Consider the following 14,681-nt stretch of genomic DNA (forward strand, 5'->3'; position numbering starts at 1 on the left):
AGTAGAAGAGCCTCTCCTTAATATTATTAACTCATCTTTATCTTTAGGTCATGTTCCAAGAACATTTAAAACAAATCTTCCTTTTATGTCTAAAATACTAGAAAAAGTGGTGTCTGCTCAACTGGGCTCTTTCTTGCAAGAAAATGACATCTATGAAAAGTTTCAGTCTGGATTCAGACCGCATCATAGCACTGAAACTGCGCTCGTTAAAATTACAAATGATTTACTTTTAGCATCTGACCAAGGCTGTATCTCAATACTAGTTTTACTTGATCTTAGTGCTGCGTTCGATACTATAGATCACACAATACTCTTAGATCAACTACAAAATTATACTGGTGTTCAAGGACAAGCATTAAGTTGGTTCAGATCATACTTATCTGACCGCTACCATTTTGTCTATTTAAATGGAGAAAAATCGATCATAACTCCAGTAAACTATGGAGTGCCGCAGGGATCTGTGTTAGGCCCTCTGTTATTCTCAACATATATGCTGCCACTTGGAAATATTATAAGGAAACATGGAATTAGTTTCCATTGTTATGCTGATGACACTCAAATCTATATTTCATCATGGCCAGATGAAAACGCTAAATTATCCAAATTGACAGAGTGTGTTAAAGATATAAAAGATTGGATGACGCGCAATTTTCTTTTATTAAATCCAGACAAGACAGAGGTACTAATCATCGGTTCAAAAAACTGCCCACAAAACCTCTCACACTCCAACTTTAACATAGTAGGATGTCCTGTTACTTTATCCTCTACAGTAAAAGACCTGGGTGTTATACTAGACTGCAACCTGTCTTTTGAAAATCATATTTCATATGTTACAAGAACAGCCTTTTTCCACCTTAGAAACATTGCTAAGCTACATAATATGCTATCAGTTTCTGATGCAGAAAAATTAGTTCATGCATTCATGACCTCGAGACTAGATTACTGTAATGCTTTGTTGGCCGGTTGTCCTGCGTCCTCATTAAACAAGCTACAGTTGGTCCAAAATGCCGCCGCTAGAGTTCTTACTAGATCAAGAAAATATGATCATATAACACCAATTTTATTATCACTACATTGGTTACCTATAAAGTTCCGTATTAATTACAAGGTATTGCTACTGACTTATAAAGCCCTAAATGGCTTAGCTCCAGTCTATTTAACGGATCTTCTATCGCCCTATAATCCACCGTGCTCTTTAAGATTACTAAATTCAAGGCTTTTGGTCATACCTAGGATATCCAGATCCACCAAAGGAGGGAGAGCATTTTGCTCAGACTCGCTCTCCCAGTTTAAAACTAGATTAAAGACGCATCTCTTCAGCCAGGCATTCATATAATACTTTTAATCTTACAGTTAAATCCGACCTCTAGTTCATAAACGCCAGAGGAGAACTGGCCCCCGACTGAGCCTGGGTTCTCCCAAGGTTTTTTTTTTTTTCTCCATTAGGTCACCTGATGGAGTTTTTCGGTTCCTTGCCACTGTTGCCTTTGGCTTGCTCAGTTGGGGATATTTGGGGATATTTAATTTAACTAATCAATCAACAATACTATTGATCAGCATTACCAAACGTGGACGTTTTCCACTAGAAACAAGCATTGATGTATTATTTTAATTTAATACTGTGAAGCTGCTTTGATACAATCTGTATTGTGAAAAGCGCTATATAAATACACTTGACTTGACTTGACTTGACAACAACATTACACACTAACTAAAGTTTGAAACATGGGATCACGAAGAACGGGACCTTTAAAAAAATTTCTGATGTTTTTTAAGAATATAACAGAAAATACGATACATATTTTAAAAAGCCATCACAACACAAAAGAGTGGTGTAGGCGTGATGTCCAGACCCAGAAAACTAACTCGGCGCTGGTTCCCTCCTATGGGGTTTTATAATGGGTTAAATAAGTAAAATAAGATCCATGGTAAATATAATTACCTAGTTCTGGCATGAAACTCATGGCGCAGGCTCATAAGTCTTTGACTCATTTGGTAGCGATCACATTATCTACATGGCACATCTGATTGGTTGCTGTTGCATCAGCGTCCAATGAGCTGCGGCTCAACATTCAAACAAATACCGCTAGTGTTGCTGGTAGCAGTATGCAACGCGCTTTAAGAAACCCTCCACCTTCCCCAGCTCCACCTGTATAGATCTGCTATGGGGTTTAAATCATGCATGTTACATGTGCAGCAGCAGCAACATGTCTTACATGCTCACATCAGTGTCTGTGAATGTATTGGCAGTAGCAAGTCTCGGTACTTGATCTGCAGCAGCAGCAAATCTATTCCGCCAAGACCAAATACATTAACATTGCCATATCCATTACCATACCAATCTCTATTACCATACCAATCTCCTGAGAGCAGTCATGAAAGAACTTGGCGATACTTGAACGTTTTGTTCTGAAAAACATGTCTTTGACCGCGAGAGATTTGGCGAGATCGGGACTCTGGTTGTTCGAGAATGTAATCTTGGTCACATCACGGCTCTCCACACACTATAGGAACAAAACCTAAATAAATCTATGATAAATCTATTACTTTTTTATCGTCATGTTTGCGCTCACATTTTAAAAATCTATTAAGTTTAAAAGAAAATTTTATTGTGGGCCAGCCTTTATGTTTTGTTTAAGGTGAAATTAAGGTAACGGTAACTCTCGCCAAATTGCAACCTAGGCTATTTTTGTTAATCTACCCGAGTCAAACATTCGTGTAAAAGCATAATTAGAATGGAAACGTCACTTTTAAGATTGACCGTATTTTCGTTTTCGATCAGAATCTCAGAATGCAACGTAACAGGAGGAGAGTAAAGATCTTTCCATCTTTACTCTCCTCATGTTACGTTGCATTCGGAGATCGACTACTTTTAACTGACAAAATTCCAGCCACCGGAAACGCTAACTGATAAAGTGAGTCGTACAAAACCTTTCTTTTTAGTAAACTCTGTGTACACAAACAATGTTCTCAATGCTGGAGTTCATATTTCAGATAAATATTATTCTTTTGAACTTTCTATTCATCAAATAATCCTGAAGCCCCTGGTGATACTTGAAGCAAAGTTTCATGTTGTGTCGAGCCTTCTTAGCGTTTTAAAAATAGCGATATTGATGCTATCATAGTCGTGCCCCAAGCACTCCCATTCAAAAGGCAATTTGACCGAAAACGAAAATACGATAAAACTTAAAAGTGGCGTTTCCATTCTAATTATGCTTTTACACGAATATTTGACTCGGGTAGATTAACAAAAATAGTTTAGGTTGCAATTTGGCGAGACTTACCCTTTAAGTAACATTTTGGCTTATGTCTAAAGAAAATATATAGATTGAGTATGGTATGGTCTTTAAAATAAATAATCTTTTTAATTTGTTTACATTTTTTTGTCTTGGGGAAAATAAATGTTTTGGATTCATATTAAATCAAAACTATAGTCTGAACCAAAGCCTAAATATTATTTGAGTAAAACTAATTTGTCTGTAACAAATTAAAGTTTTTTTTAAGTTGGTCCAAAGTATCTTTTTTTTTTCAGTGTATGCAGTACATATCTGTATTCTCAAAACATATGATGCTTTGAAAACATGTGTCTGTGCAAATTTCAAATGTGTATGGAGAGATGACAAATCTTATAGGCTATATAGTTATATATAGTTTATTATACTGGTTAGTTAAAATGCTCTCACCTCTTTGGTCTTCTCCAGCTCGTTCTGTAAAGCCTGCTTTGTCACCTCAACTTCAATCAGCTGTTCCCTCAGTCTTTCATTCTCTTCGTCTGTTTTCGTTCGTTTCTCCTCCACATTCTCCAGTTCATTGTGCAGTCGCACAGACACATCCTTGGCCACCTGGCAGAGGAGAGAACGTTGTCTTGTTACTGACACTTCTCTCATTCCTTGTTGTTTTGTGGTTCAGTAATTTTGACTGTTTCTACAGTGAAAAGTTAAAGCTGTGCATTTCTTGTTTACAGGCATCATAGTTTGCCTTGAGGATTTGAGTCTACCTTCAGGTCTTGCTCCAGACTCCTCAGCAGCTCCCCGTCGATTTCACCTGTTTCTGCGAATCGCATCCGCTTCCTCTCTGCCTTCCGCAGGCGATACTGGAGGATTCGGCAGTTCTTATGGGCTCTCTCGAGTTCACGCCGCATGTCCTGCAACTGACAGGCGTCTTCCTCGTAGAATGTGTCCCTCATTTCGTCCATCTCTGCTCGCATTTCTTCAATTTCATGCTAATAAATCACACAAGTTCATGTTAATATAGCGAAATATAATTTTTATGTGCAGGGTTAGTGACAAAAAAAATAAATGTCTAAGGTGAGTAATCTTTGTAAAATCTAGATAAACATAGGTTTTAAAAAAGTTATTACACTTCATCCATCTGTTTTATTGCACTTTCAACAAAATTGTTTAAAAAATGATTACAGTTTTCAAACATTTTTCAGGGTAAAGTTTTTTTCTAATCATGAATTCAGAAGTATACACTACCGTTCAAATGTTTGGGATCTTTAAGATTTTTAAATGTTTTTTAAAAGAAGTCTTTTCTGCTAATAAATATTATTATAGTTTTAAACATAATTTATTCCTCTGAATTTTCAGCATCATTACTCCAGTCTTCAGTGTCACATGATCCTTCAGAAATCATTCTAATATGATGATTTGATGCTCAAGAAACATTTCTGATTATTATTAGTATTGAAAACAGTTATGTACAATTTTTCAGGATTATTTGATTAATAGAAAGTTCAAAAGAATAATATTTATCTGAAATAGAAATCTTTTATCACATTATAAATGTCTTTTTTTATCAATTTATTTTAAATGTTTGATCAATTTATTGGATCCTTGCTGAATAAAAGTATTAATTTCTTTTTTTTTAATGAATGGTATTGTATAATGTAACGAATGATTTCTATTTCAGATAAATGCTGTTCTTTAAAACGTTTTTTTCATCAAAGTGAAAAACAAAACAAAAAATTTTACACAACTGTTTTCAACATTGATAATAATCATAAATGTTTCTTGAGCAGCAAATCATCATATTAAAATGAATGTAGTAGTGTATGTCATAATTTTTTTCTTGTGGTTATGGGAAATTTATCAGATATTTTTAAAGTGATTAACCGTCCTTGAATCACAGTCATGTAAAGGGTTTGATTGTTTTCTTCTCACAGTGACAACACATCCCTGCATTAGTTATACCACACTTTGATTTGGACAAATATATTTATTAATATTATTAATAGTATTAATATTTTCTTTAAATACTTTATCAAATAAATTGCCATTTCTTGGGCAAAACTACTTTAAATGATTTTTTCTTTGTTCTCAGAATGGTTTAATTCATTTAATTAAAAAATAAAACACGTTCTGTGTATCGCATGCATTTATTTTATTTTATTAATATTTCCACTCACATTAACACAAGCACCATCAGTATTATCTTATCCTACCTTAAGGTAATCGTTCTCCTCCTCTAGTCTCTCGATGTCCTCCTGCAGCTCCAGGTTTGGCGGAGGTAAAGCCTCCGAGGGCCGGTTCGCCTCCGCGTGCGGCGCGTGCGGCATCATCTGCGGCTCGGTCACCGGCGAGCTCGGCGTCTTCGTTGCCATTCCGCTTTCTTTCTTCAAGCTTTTGTTCATGTGAAACTGTATGAGTTCAGACTGCAAGCATCCCTCCCTCCAGAAGCCCGGGCCGCATCCCACAGCGCTCTTGGCCGTCTGCTTGCCTCCATCAGCTCTCGCGGTTTCTCGTTTGCCCTGAGAGGCTTTCGTGGAGCTCGGCTGATCGGAGACCACCCGAGCAGCTTCGGCCCCCAACAGCGACTCCTCTACGGCGTAGGGCTCCTCAGACGAGCTGCTGCGCTCCTCGATGCTCTTGTTCTTCTCCGCCCTTCTCAGAGTCGGGCTTTCAGCACCGCTCGCGTGGACAGCGGCCGCGCCTTTAGCCGCGTGTTTGTCTTTCCCCGCGTGGACAGTGACTGGAGAATTACTGCGGCTGCTTTTACCGCCGGGCTTCGACGCGACGCCTTTAGTAGCCGCGCTTTTGGACGCTGCTTTTGTCGGCGAGTCTTTGAATCTGGCTGGCGAGGACGCGCGCTGCTGTTGCTTCATGCTTTCCACAGAGTCCATTCTGTCATCTGTGCGAGTTCACGTGTGCAAGATCCATTTCTTCCTGCAGCTGTGAGGGGGGGAAACAGCTTTAATATTTTATTGATGGTAGGCTCTTAAAAAATAAAGGCAGCGGTGCTATAGCATACGTGATCTAATGCTTTCTGGCTAATGCAATTGAACAAAACTCTGACTCTGACTTGAATAAAAACAGTGAGGCTAAAAGGGTGTCGATCTGATTGATTTGTCTGAAGTCAGATGATGTTATAATGGCAGATCAGATGTTGTCATCATCATCCAGTGATGGTGGGGCTCATATAGCAGATTGGCCTATTCTTTTGCACGTAAACCTTTACATCAAGTCTCTGATAATATAACAGAGTATTATTTGAGGTAGCATACCCGGCTTTTTGATCAAATTGGCCTATTTCGTTCACTGTACCGAGTATTTTTCATGTGGGCCCGAGTGATATCATGACGACTCGTATGGACGGGAATACAAAAAGAAATACAAAATAATAAAGGCATCGATCATGTGCCAGCAGCTGAGATTCAAATGAGAAGCATCATGAATTATTATGTGCAGAGACACTGCTAAAGCACCGGCTCCTTTGCATTAGGCCTAATTAAGTTATGCTATCGTTACATCTTAGATTCTACAGGCTCGTGTCCAGGTAAACCAGGACTTTATTTTTGTCATTCTTATACTAATTCGTAATTTAATATATTGACGTAACGATGATGAGTTATTATCTTGTAACCTTTCCAAGGTGAATTAATCGTTTAAGCCATTCTTTATACCCGGTCGAGCAACAGATCTAAAGAAAACATACTTAAACATCCCACAATAACAGATGAACACAATTCTTACCTTTTAAGATCTCATCTTCTCATCTTCATGGCGCAGGCTAAAAATAATGGCAGTGTACAGCGTCCCGAAACCACCATCACAATGGATCAATATTCACGAGGTGACGTCACTGCTGGGCGGAGACTTGAACACCATCAGAAACGTTTGAGCACGTAGGCTATCTATCTATCTATCTATCTATCTATCTATCTATCTATCTATCTATCTATCTATCTGTCTGTCTTTCTGTCTGTCTGTCTGTCTATCTAAATGTATATCTGTCTGTCTGTCCGTCTGTCTATCAACACAGGAAATCTGTCTAGCTCTTGTTTGTTTACCATAAAAAGGTAACTCATACAATTACATTGATGCCATTTTTTTTAAAACATAAAAATCTTTACAGCATAAAATCTTGATTTTTATATCCTGTAACTTCTATAAAACGTTTCATAATTAATATTTATGTTTTTTGGATCTTGTGAAAGGCCAGGATTGTGTTCTCTCCTCTACCAGACTGACATGATCAATACATCGGGCTCCACCCCAGTGCATCTGCAGTCACACACCATCTGGGACTCCATCACATCCAGACACACACTGGCATTATGTCTGTCGTCTTCCTTTCTTGCCCAGTCACACTGCCCTACAAAGGCTTCTAATTGTTTGATTGAATTTGAAAAGAATTTTGATGCGTTTTCTCTGAATCTGATCATAGTGGAGTCAAACCCATCTATCACAGGACAGATCATAAGACCTGATTCTCAATTTTGGCAAAATGTGTGATTACTACTTTTTGCCTTTGTCTTATTGACTCATTGTTTACTTGTATCCATGACACACTAGCAAAAAGCATTACGGTTAGTGCATTTGTTCCACACAAGATGCTTTAATTGAGGCTTGTAATAAAGTGTGTGTGTGCCATGGTGGGACGGGGGATGGTCACATGTGACCTTTCTGGCCAGCTGGTAGCTGAATGACAGGGTGTGTGGCAGCTGGGTAACGTAAGGGACGGGTTCTAATTGCTGCCATTAGAAGAACACATCAGAGATGAATCTATTCAGTGTAATGGCAGCTGGGGATATACAATGATGAAGTGTAACTATATGACAAACTCGCTTATTTAATTTGAGCACAAATCACCCATATGGATTGAAACAAACCCTTAAACTTGTGTTTTAAACTTCACTGTGGAAATAATCATCCATTATCCACTTGGTGGACAATAAAACGTATAAAAATCCCTTTGATTGACTGAGTGACTTGAGCAGAGACCAGAATATCAAAGAGACATGGGGGTGGATAATTCTTTTGACTAGTAAGAAACCACCTAGCCACACTAGAGCAACCACCCACAATCATCCTCTGCATAGAAACACACTGTTTTTATGTACATTACTTTTCAAAGGTTTCCAAGGCTGCATTTATTTGATAAAAAATACAGTATGAACCGTAACATTGTGTAATATTATTACAAATTAAAATAACTGTTTTCTATTGTTGTTATGGGTAAAAGGTTGATGAAAAATGTCAAATAATAGGTTCGTTTATTTAAACAAAGATAACTCAGGTAATCCGCACAGATAAAACACAACGAAACAGTGTGTCTAACACACAAGCAACACTGGACAATGAACTGAAGGAACTGGAGAGCTTAAATACACAAGATAACAAACAGAATACAAACAGGTGTGATCTAATTAATGAACAACCATGATAGCAAACTAGTGGCGGGAAACCGAGAACAAAGGGAAACAAACTAGATAACTAAGGCAGGCAAAACAGAAACTGAATCACAATAAAAATGAAACCAAAACTGAGCATAACTGTTACAGTACGCCCGGATGACAGCCCACAGTGGAGTCGATGAAGGGAGTCTGAACAGCAGGGCCACTGTGACGAGTGTCCGAGGTGGAGCCAGGGTGCCAGAGGTCTGAGGTGGAGCCGGTGGGACTGAGGACCAAGGCGGAGCCGGTGGGAAGGCAGAGCCCCTGGAGCCGAAGGGGTGGAGGGGCGAAGAGTACCTGAAGGCCCGTAAGTCTGTGGGACAGGCAAAGTGGCGTCTGACCATGGCGGATCCGGAGGGATGAGGGAGCCCGATGGAGCCGTAAGGACGATGGTATCTGGTGGAGCCGAGGGAGGGAGGAGCCAAGGCATTGAGTGATGGGCTCAGAATCTGGAAGCGGAGCCATGGGATTCACTTGACACGGGTGAAGCTGGAGACCGAAAGTCCCGAGGCAGATCCACACAACTACGTTTGCGGAGAAGTCGAGGAGCTGAAGGGAACCAGCAGAGGTGAGGCTGACGGACTGGCTGAATCAGGAAGAGGAATCTCTCCAGGTGGGAGAGGGAGGCTGGATGGAATCAGCGACAATGATGCATTCTTGTTAATGGGTGACGAAATAGGCTTTTTGATGGGCAGGACCAGTGGCGATGAATACACAGAAGACTTCACACGAGAAGACACAGGAGATTCAGCAAAACATCCATATCCAAATCCTCAAAATAATGATATTCCATAATTAATAATTATATTCGGCATTGTGGGTGGGGTCCTCCTCCATACCCTCGAACTCCACTTAACATCCCACGGTGGTGCCGGCTCACACACCTGGTCAGACTCACAGTGGGGCTCGGGCTCCGAGGCGATGGCTGGCTCTGTCCCAAGTGGCAACCTTCCGGTGTCTCTCTTGAAACCAACACGGAAGTGATATATACTGCAATTCATCGACTGGCCGCTAGAGACAGGCTGCAAAAGCGAGTCAGTCCCATAGACCCCCATGTTAAAATGCCCAACTTTACAGCAGAAAAAAACATGTTTACAGCCTGGTACAAAAATAGTTTTTGGTCTATATCAGGGTTTCAAACAGGTGTGTTGGAGCTGGTTGGAGCTAAACTCTGCAGGGACAGCGGCCCTCCAGGACCAAGATTGGTGAACCCTGGTCTATATAACTAATTTTGCCCTTCATGACAACTGTGAGTGGCCACTAGAGTGACAGGTGGATTGCAACTGCTGTCACTACTAGCTGTTTGTCTGCTGTCTGTTAGCTGTCATGTCACCTCAGCTAATCCCGCCTCTTTGCCCATTTTCGTTTATTCGGGAGTGACGCGCGGTGACACGCTGCCAAGACGGTGACAGGAGACTACGTCCATATTTTTTTTACAGTCTATGCTCTGTCCTCATTGTAGGCTCTGGCTTGTTCATTGCGGCAGGCTCAAACCCTTCATCTGCAGTGGGCTCTGGCTTAATGTCCGTGAATGGGGGTGATGGCTGGCTGGGCTCTGGGTCTGCGATGTTATGGGCGTGGGCCTTGAGTCTGCAGTGGCCGTAAGAGATGTCATCAATTCGGGATAGGCACACTGCAGACTTTTGAGGATGGCATCTCTCCAAGTACCCTCTTTCATGTGTGGTAGGTCAAGAGGGCTGTGATAGTTCGCCCCAATCCAATACAGAGATTTCATAGTCTCATCATCAAATGCAGTTCGTTGGTTGAGCTGGCAAAAATTAAATGAATTTACCAATATTTTTAGTGTGGCAAGCAGGGTGGAGCCGAGAGCTGTGGGAATGGAGCAAGGCCGGTGGCGCGAGAGTGCTAATGAGCATCACCTGCGCTCCACACTGGTCTCCAGTCCCACGGAGGAGCTACGGAAGGATAAAAGGAGAAGTGACGACTGTGCAAGACAAGAGAGGACCAGGCCTGGACTTTATGTTGTTTTATTATTTTTATATGCGGCAGTTGTCCTTGAGGGGCTACCGCTTTACTCTCGTTTTATTGTATGTTTATTTTTGGGATTAAAGTTTATGTTGAGCGTTCGTCGGTTCCCACCTCCTTCTTCCCTGAGCCTTTAACATTGCTACAGGTAGGTTATCATGGGCAAAATAAATAAATGCCGATGAGATATCCATAATCCTTTCTAATCATTCTAAGAAATCATTCCAATATGCTGGATATGAGATGATAATGACATTATGAGATGCTCATAAACAATTCTTATTATATTATCATTGTTGAAAACAGCTGTGTTGCTTCATATTTTTGTGGAAACTGTGATGCATTGATGCAACAGAAAGTTCAAAAGAACAGCATGTATTTCTTAAAAATCTTACTGACCCCAAACGTTTGAACGGTAGTGTACTTGCAGTGTACTTTATATGGTGCACATGTTGATCTCTGTGAGCTTTTATTCTCCCTTGTTTTCTGCATTCTTTACTGTTTTTGTTTAGGCCTACTGAATTTGTGACTGGCTGAGCTTCACCTCTCTGATAGGAGGAATAAAAAAAAGATCCTTCCAGCGTCCGACAGACAGGAAGAGGATTACATTACTGTGGCATCCGTGGAGAATCAGAGCAGAGAGTCGAAGCCGCTGCGTCCTGCCGGAGGGAAGAAGCCTTTCAACAGAACAGAGGAAGCCTGTCTCCTAACTCAGTCACATGAGGAAACACTTCTTATTGATTTTGGAGAGGGAGACTTTATACATCACAAGAATTGTTACACAAAAATGTTTGGTTAACTTTCCTGCAGTAAATCTTTTAGCATCAGAGTCATTTTATGAAACAGTGCAGTTTTGGAAAGGGGTTTTTAGAGAAAACATCTGTATGATTTTAAACTTTCTTTCAGACAAAGGATCTTTAGTCTATAAGTGCAAATAAATAACAGTTTGCCTAATCAAGATAATAATATAAAGATAATAAAAATGATAAAATCAAGATAATGATAACTTGCCAACGTTACTAACAATAAACCTTATCATGGCAATTCATTTGGTACATTCTTTAATATATATATTCCATATATAATTCCATATATACCGATATTTTTTAAATAATAATAAATAATTTGAACAAATTCATATATTTTATCTTGTAAAAAGCATGTTTGTGTTTTGTGCACTTCATCAAATGGCACTCCTTTCATGGAATGACTCAAGTAGAATTTTCACAGTCATAATCCCCTTTCTTTAGTTACCAGCAGAAACTAAATGTGTAGTATAAATGAATCACACGTTCATTAGGAATACATGATGTTAGAAGAGCAGATGGTAAATCCCATCAGTCAGAGAGACAAGCCTGCATTAAAAACTGGTGTGTACCGTTACCATGGAAACCTTTGTCTTTGCTGAGGAGGAGGAGAGGCAGCGCTCTGATTGGTCCTCTGAGACCCAGGTGGTCTGTGAATGACTGAGGGGGCGGAGCATGATGTGTCTCTGGAAATCACACCGGAAGCAGAACAGATGGAGAGGAGAGGCCACTTGTGCTGCTGTGGTTGAACAGAAGAGGTCTCCACTGGGAAAGGAAAAGAAAAAACATCACATATATTACAGAATGAAGCCAGAAGACAGAGTTCTTTGTAACAGTTTTTGTTGTTCTTTTTTTTATTTATCATTTGCAATAATATTGTTAGCTTTTTACCAAGTCACCATGAAATCAAAATTGACAAATCTTTTTGTTATTTTTTATTAAACATTTTTTGATGACGTGTTTAATGGTATGAGGGCGGGGCAGCCTGTCACTCACATGTGATCTATATTACTAATACTTATTCCAATTCGCTGCTGTTACCTGAGGTTTTCCTATTGGGTTTTATAATGTATTTTTAATATTTTTATTTATGTGTAAAATAAAACCTGTGGTAAACATAACTTGACTCTACTTTGATGTTTTGTTCTACAACACTGCACAAACTCACAAAACTGCGTCCCAAACTGCCTTAACTCATTAGCCTACATATTAAAACATACGTATTCAAAAATAAATATAACTGCTTCAAAATGTACATTTTCGTTATAGGTGTGTGTAATATACATTGTAGAAAAAAACATCAAAGTATATTCAAGTTATGTTTACCACAGGATTTATTTTACAAATAATTAGAAAAACTCCATTATAAAACCCCAAAGGAATATCTTGAAAGGAACCAGCGGCGAATTAGTCTTCTGGGTTCTGATGTCATACCTGCACCACTCTATAACAAACCACAACCATCCAATCAATTCCCCATGTACCCCCCCCCACACACACACACACACACACACACACACATTTTTCTTGTTCGAGAAGCTGAAAAGACTATCGCAACTTCCTCTTTAAATAGTTCTTCAGTGTGACAATTTATTTGTCCCACTTTATACAAGGAGCCTTTAAGCTACTTCGTAATTACTTCAATAATAATAATAACACTTCTGCTGCTGTTGAGGTGGGATACAGGTTAGGGATAGGTTAGGTGGTATGGGTAGGTTTATGTCACGGATTCAGCCGTTCCTCCAGCATCAGACCCTGCAACTCTGCCCACTTGTTCAAACTCACCAGAGTATTGATTCCCCGCACCTGTCACTAATCACCTGGGACTTGCATATATACCCACACTCACCCACATCTAGGTGTCTGGTCTGGTCTCTATCATGTGCATAGACTTTCCTAACTCTCTATCTTACTATTGCCATTGCCATCTTCATGTGCTGTCTCCAACCCTTGTATCAAATCCCGGGTCATCCTGAAAGGACAATGAAATGTTATCATGAAGTTAAGTCATTCAAGTACATTTCACAACTCTGTGATACTTACCTGTGCTGTTTCTCTGAATCTCTTCCTGTTCTTCCTAAAGTTCTTCCTGTTGCCTATTCTTCAGCACGCTGACAGAAGACCAGACTGACAAAATAAAATGGATCACAGGACTCCATCAACTTCTCAAACGGATCCGTTCACTGATCTGGTCCATCAACTTCGTCATTCGCTCATTCCGCAAGCCACCTCTTCCTCACCCGATCTTCCTGCCAGTCCCATGGCCCTCCCAGCGACATGGCCCTCTGTCATGGGGGAGAATTGCAGTGGCTTTCTTCTCCAATGCACTTTGCTGTTTGAAATGCAACCACAATTATTTTGCATGGATAAGGCAAAGATCGCATTCATCATTTCTCAGCTATCAGGCCACGCTCTCCAGTGGGCTAAACTATATAGGAACAAGCTGGCACTCAGACAAACACTCTAGATGCCTTCATCACTCACTTTAAAGAGGTATTTGATCAAAAGGCAAGTTCGCTATCAGTTCATGATCAGCTGTTCTGTCAAAAACAAGGCAAATCTTCGGTGGCCGAGTATGCTTTCGGACGCTCGCCACTGCTAGTGGATGGAATGAAACTATTCTTATCACAGCTTACCGACAGGGATTGTCATCTTCTTTGCGGACTCATCTCGCCATCTGCGATGACTGCTTTGGTTTGGTAAACCTCATTCAAAGATCCATCCATATTGCTTTACTGTCTGTGAACATGTTACCTGCCCTGCATTCTCCACCTGCTGCCAATGCCACCACCGCACCTCCAGCACCAGTCCCCGAACCCATGCAAGTTAATTAATTTCATTTCAAATCCCGAAGATCCCTTGTCAGACGGAACTGAATGTCCATTCTATCCTGGGTAAGCTGCTTGGAAAAGGCTGTATATCTCACTGCACTCCGTCCCTCAAACTACGCATCGGAGTAACCCACTCTGAATCAATATCGTTGCTGGTGCTGGATGGATCAATGGCCAACATCGTCCTGGGACGCCCCTGGTTACAACAACATGCCCCTCATGTCACGTTATGTCCGTTACAGGATTACCATCGCCCATGGTGATTGCTGAGGCTCTATTCACTCATGTGTTTCACAAATATGGCTTACCTGTGGACGTTGTCTCGGATTGTGAACCTCGGTTCATCTCCAGAGTATGGACGGCATTCTTCCGTCTCCTAGGTGT

General features: G+C 40.3%; 1 protein-coding gene across 2 annotated transcripts in view; it reads right to left on the reverse strand.

Annotated features, from left to right (window-relative positions):
* mtcl3 (MTCL family member 3) overlaps window positions 1-7,058 on the reverse strand; it is a 16,760-nt gene extending 9,702 nt beyond the window's left edge. For both annotated transcript variants that reach the window (XM_084089583.1, XM_084089584.1), the window contains exons 1-4: window positions 6,972-7,058; window positions 5,444-6,170; window positions 3,998-4,222; window positions 3,684-3,842 (exon numbers count right to left, since the gene is read on the reverse strand). In XM_084089583.1, coding sequence (XP_083945709.1) covers window positions 3,684-3,842; window positions 3,998-4,222; window positions 5,444-6,121 — 1,062 coding nt within the window. In that variant the 5' untranslated portion in view covers window positions 6,122-6,170; window positions 6,972-7,058. The remainder of the gene's footprint in view (window positions 1-3,683; window positions 3,843-3,997; window positions 4,223-5,443; window positions 6,171-6,971) is intronic.
* Window positions 7,059-14,681: the final 7,623 nt, after the last annotated feature.

Source organism: Abramis brama (assembly GCF_963993115.1).
Source record: "Abramis brama genome assembly, chromosome: 17".
Classification (NCBI taxonomy): Eukaryota; Metazoa; Chordata; class Actinopteri; order Cypriniformes; family Leuciscidae; genus Abramis; species Abramis brama.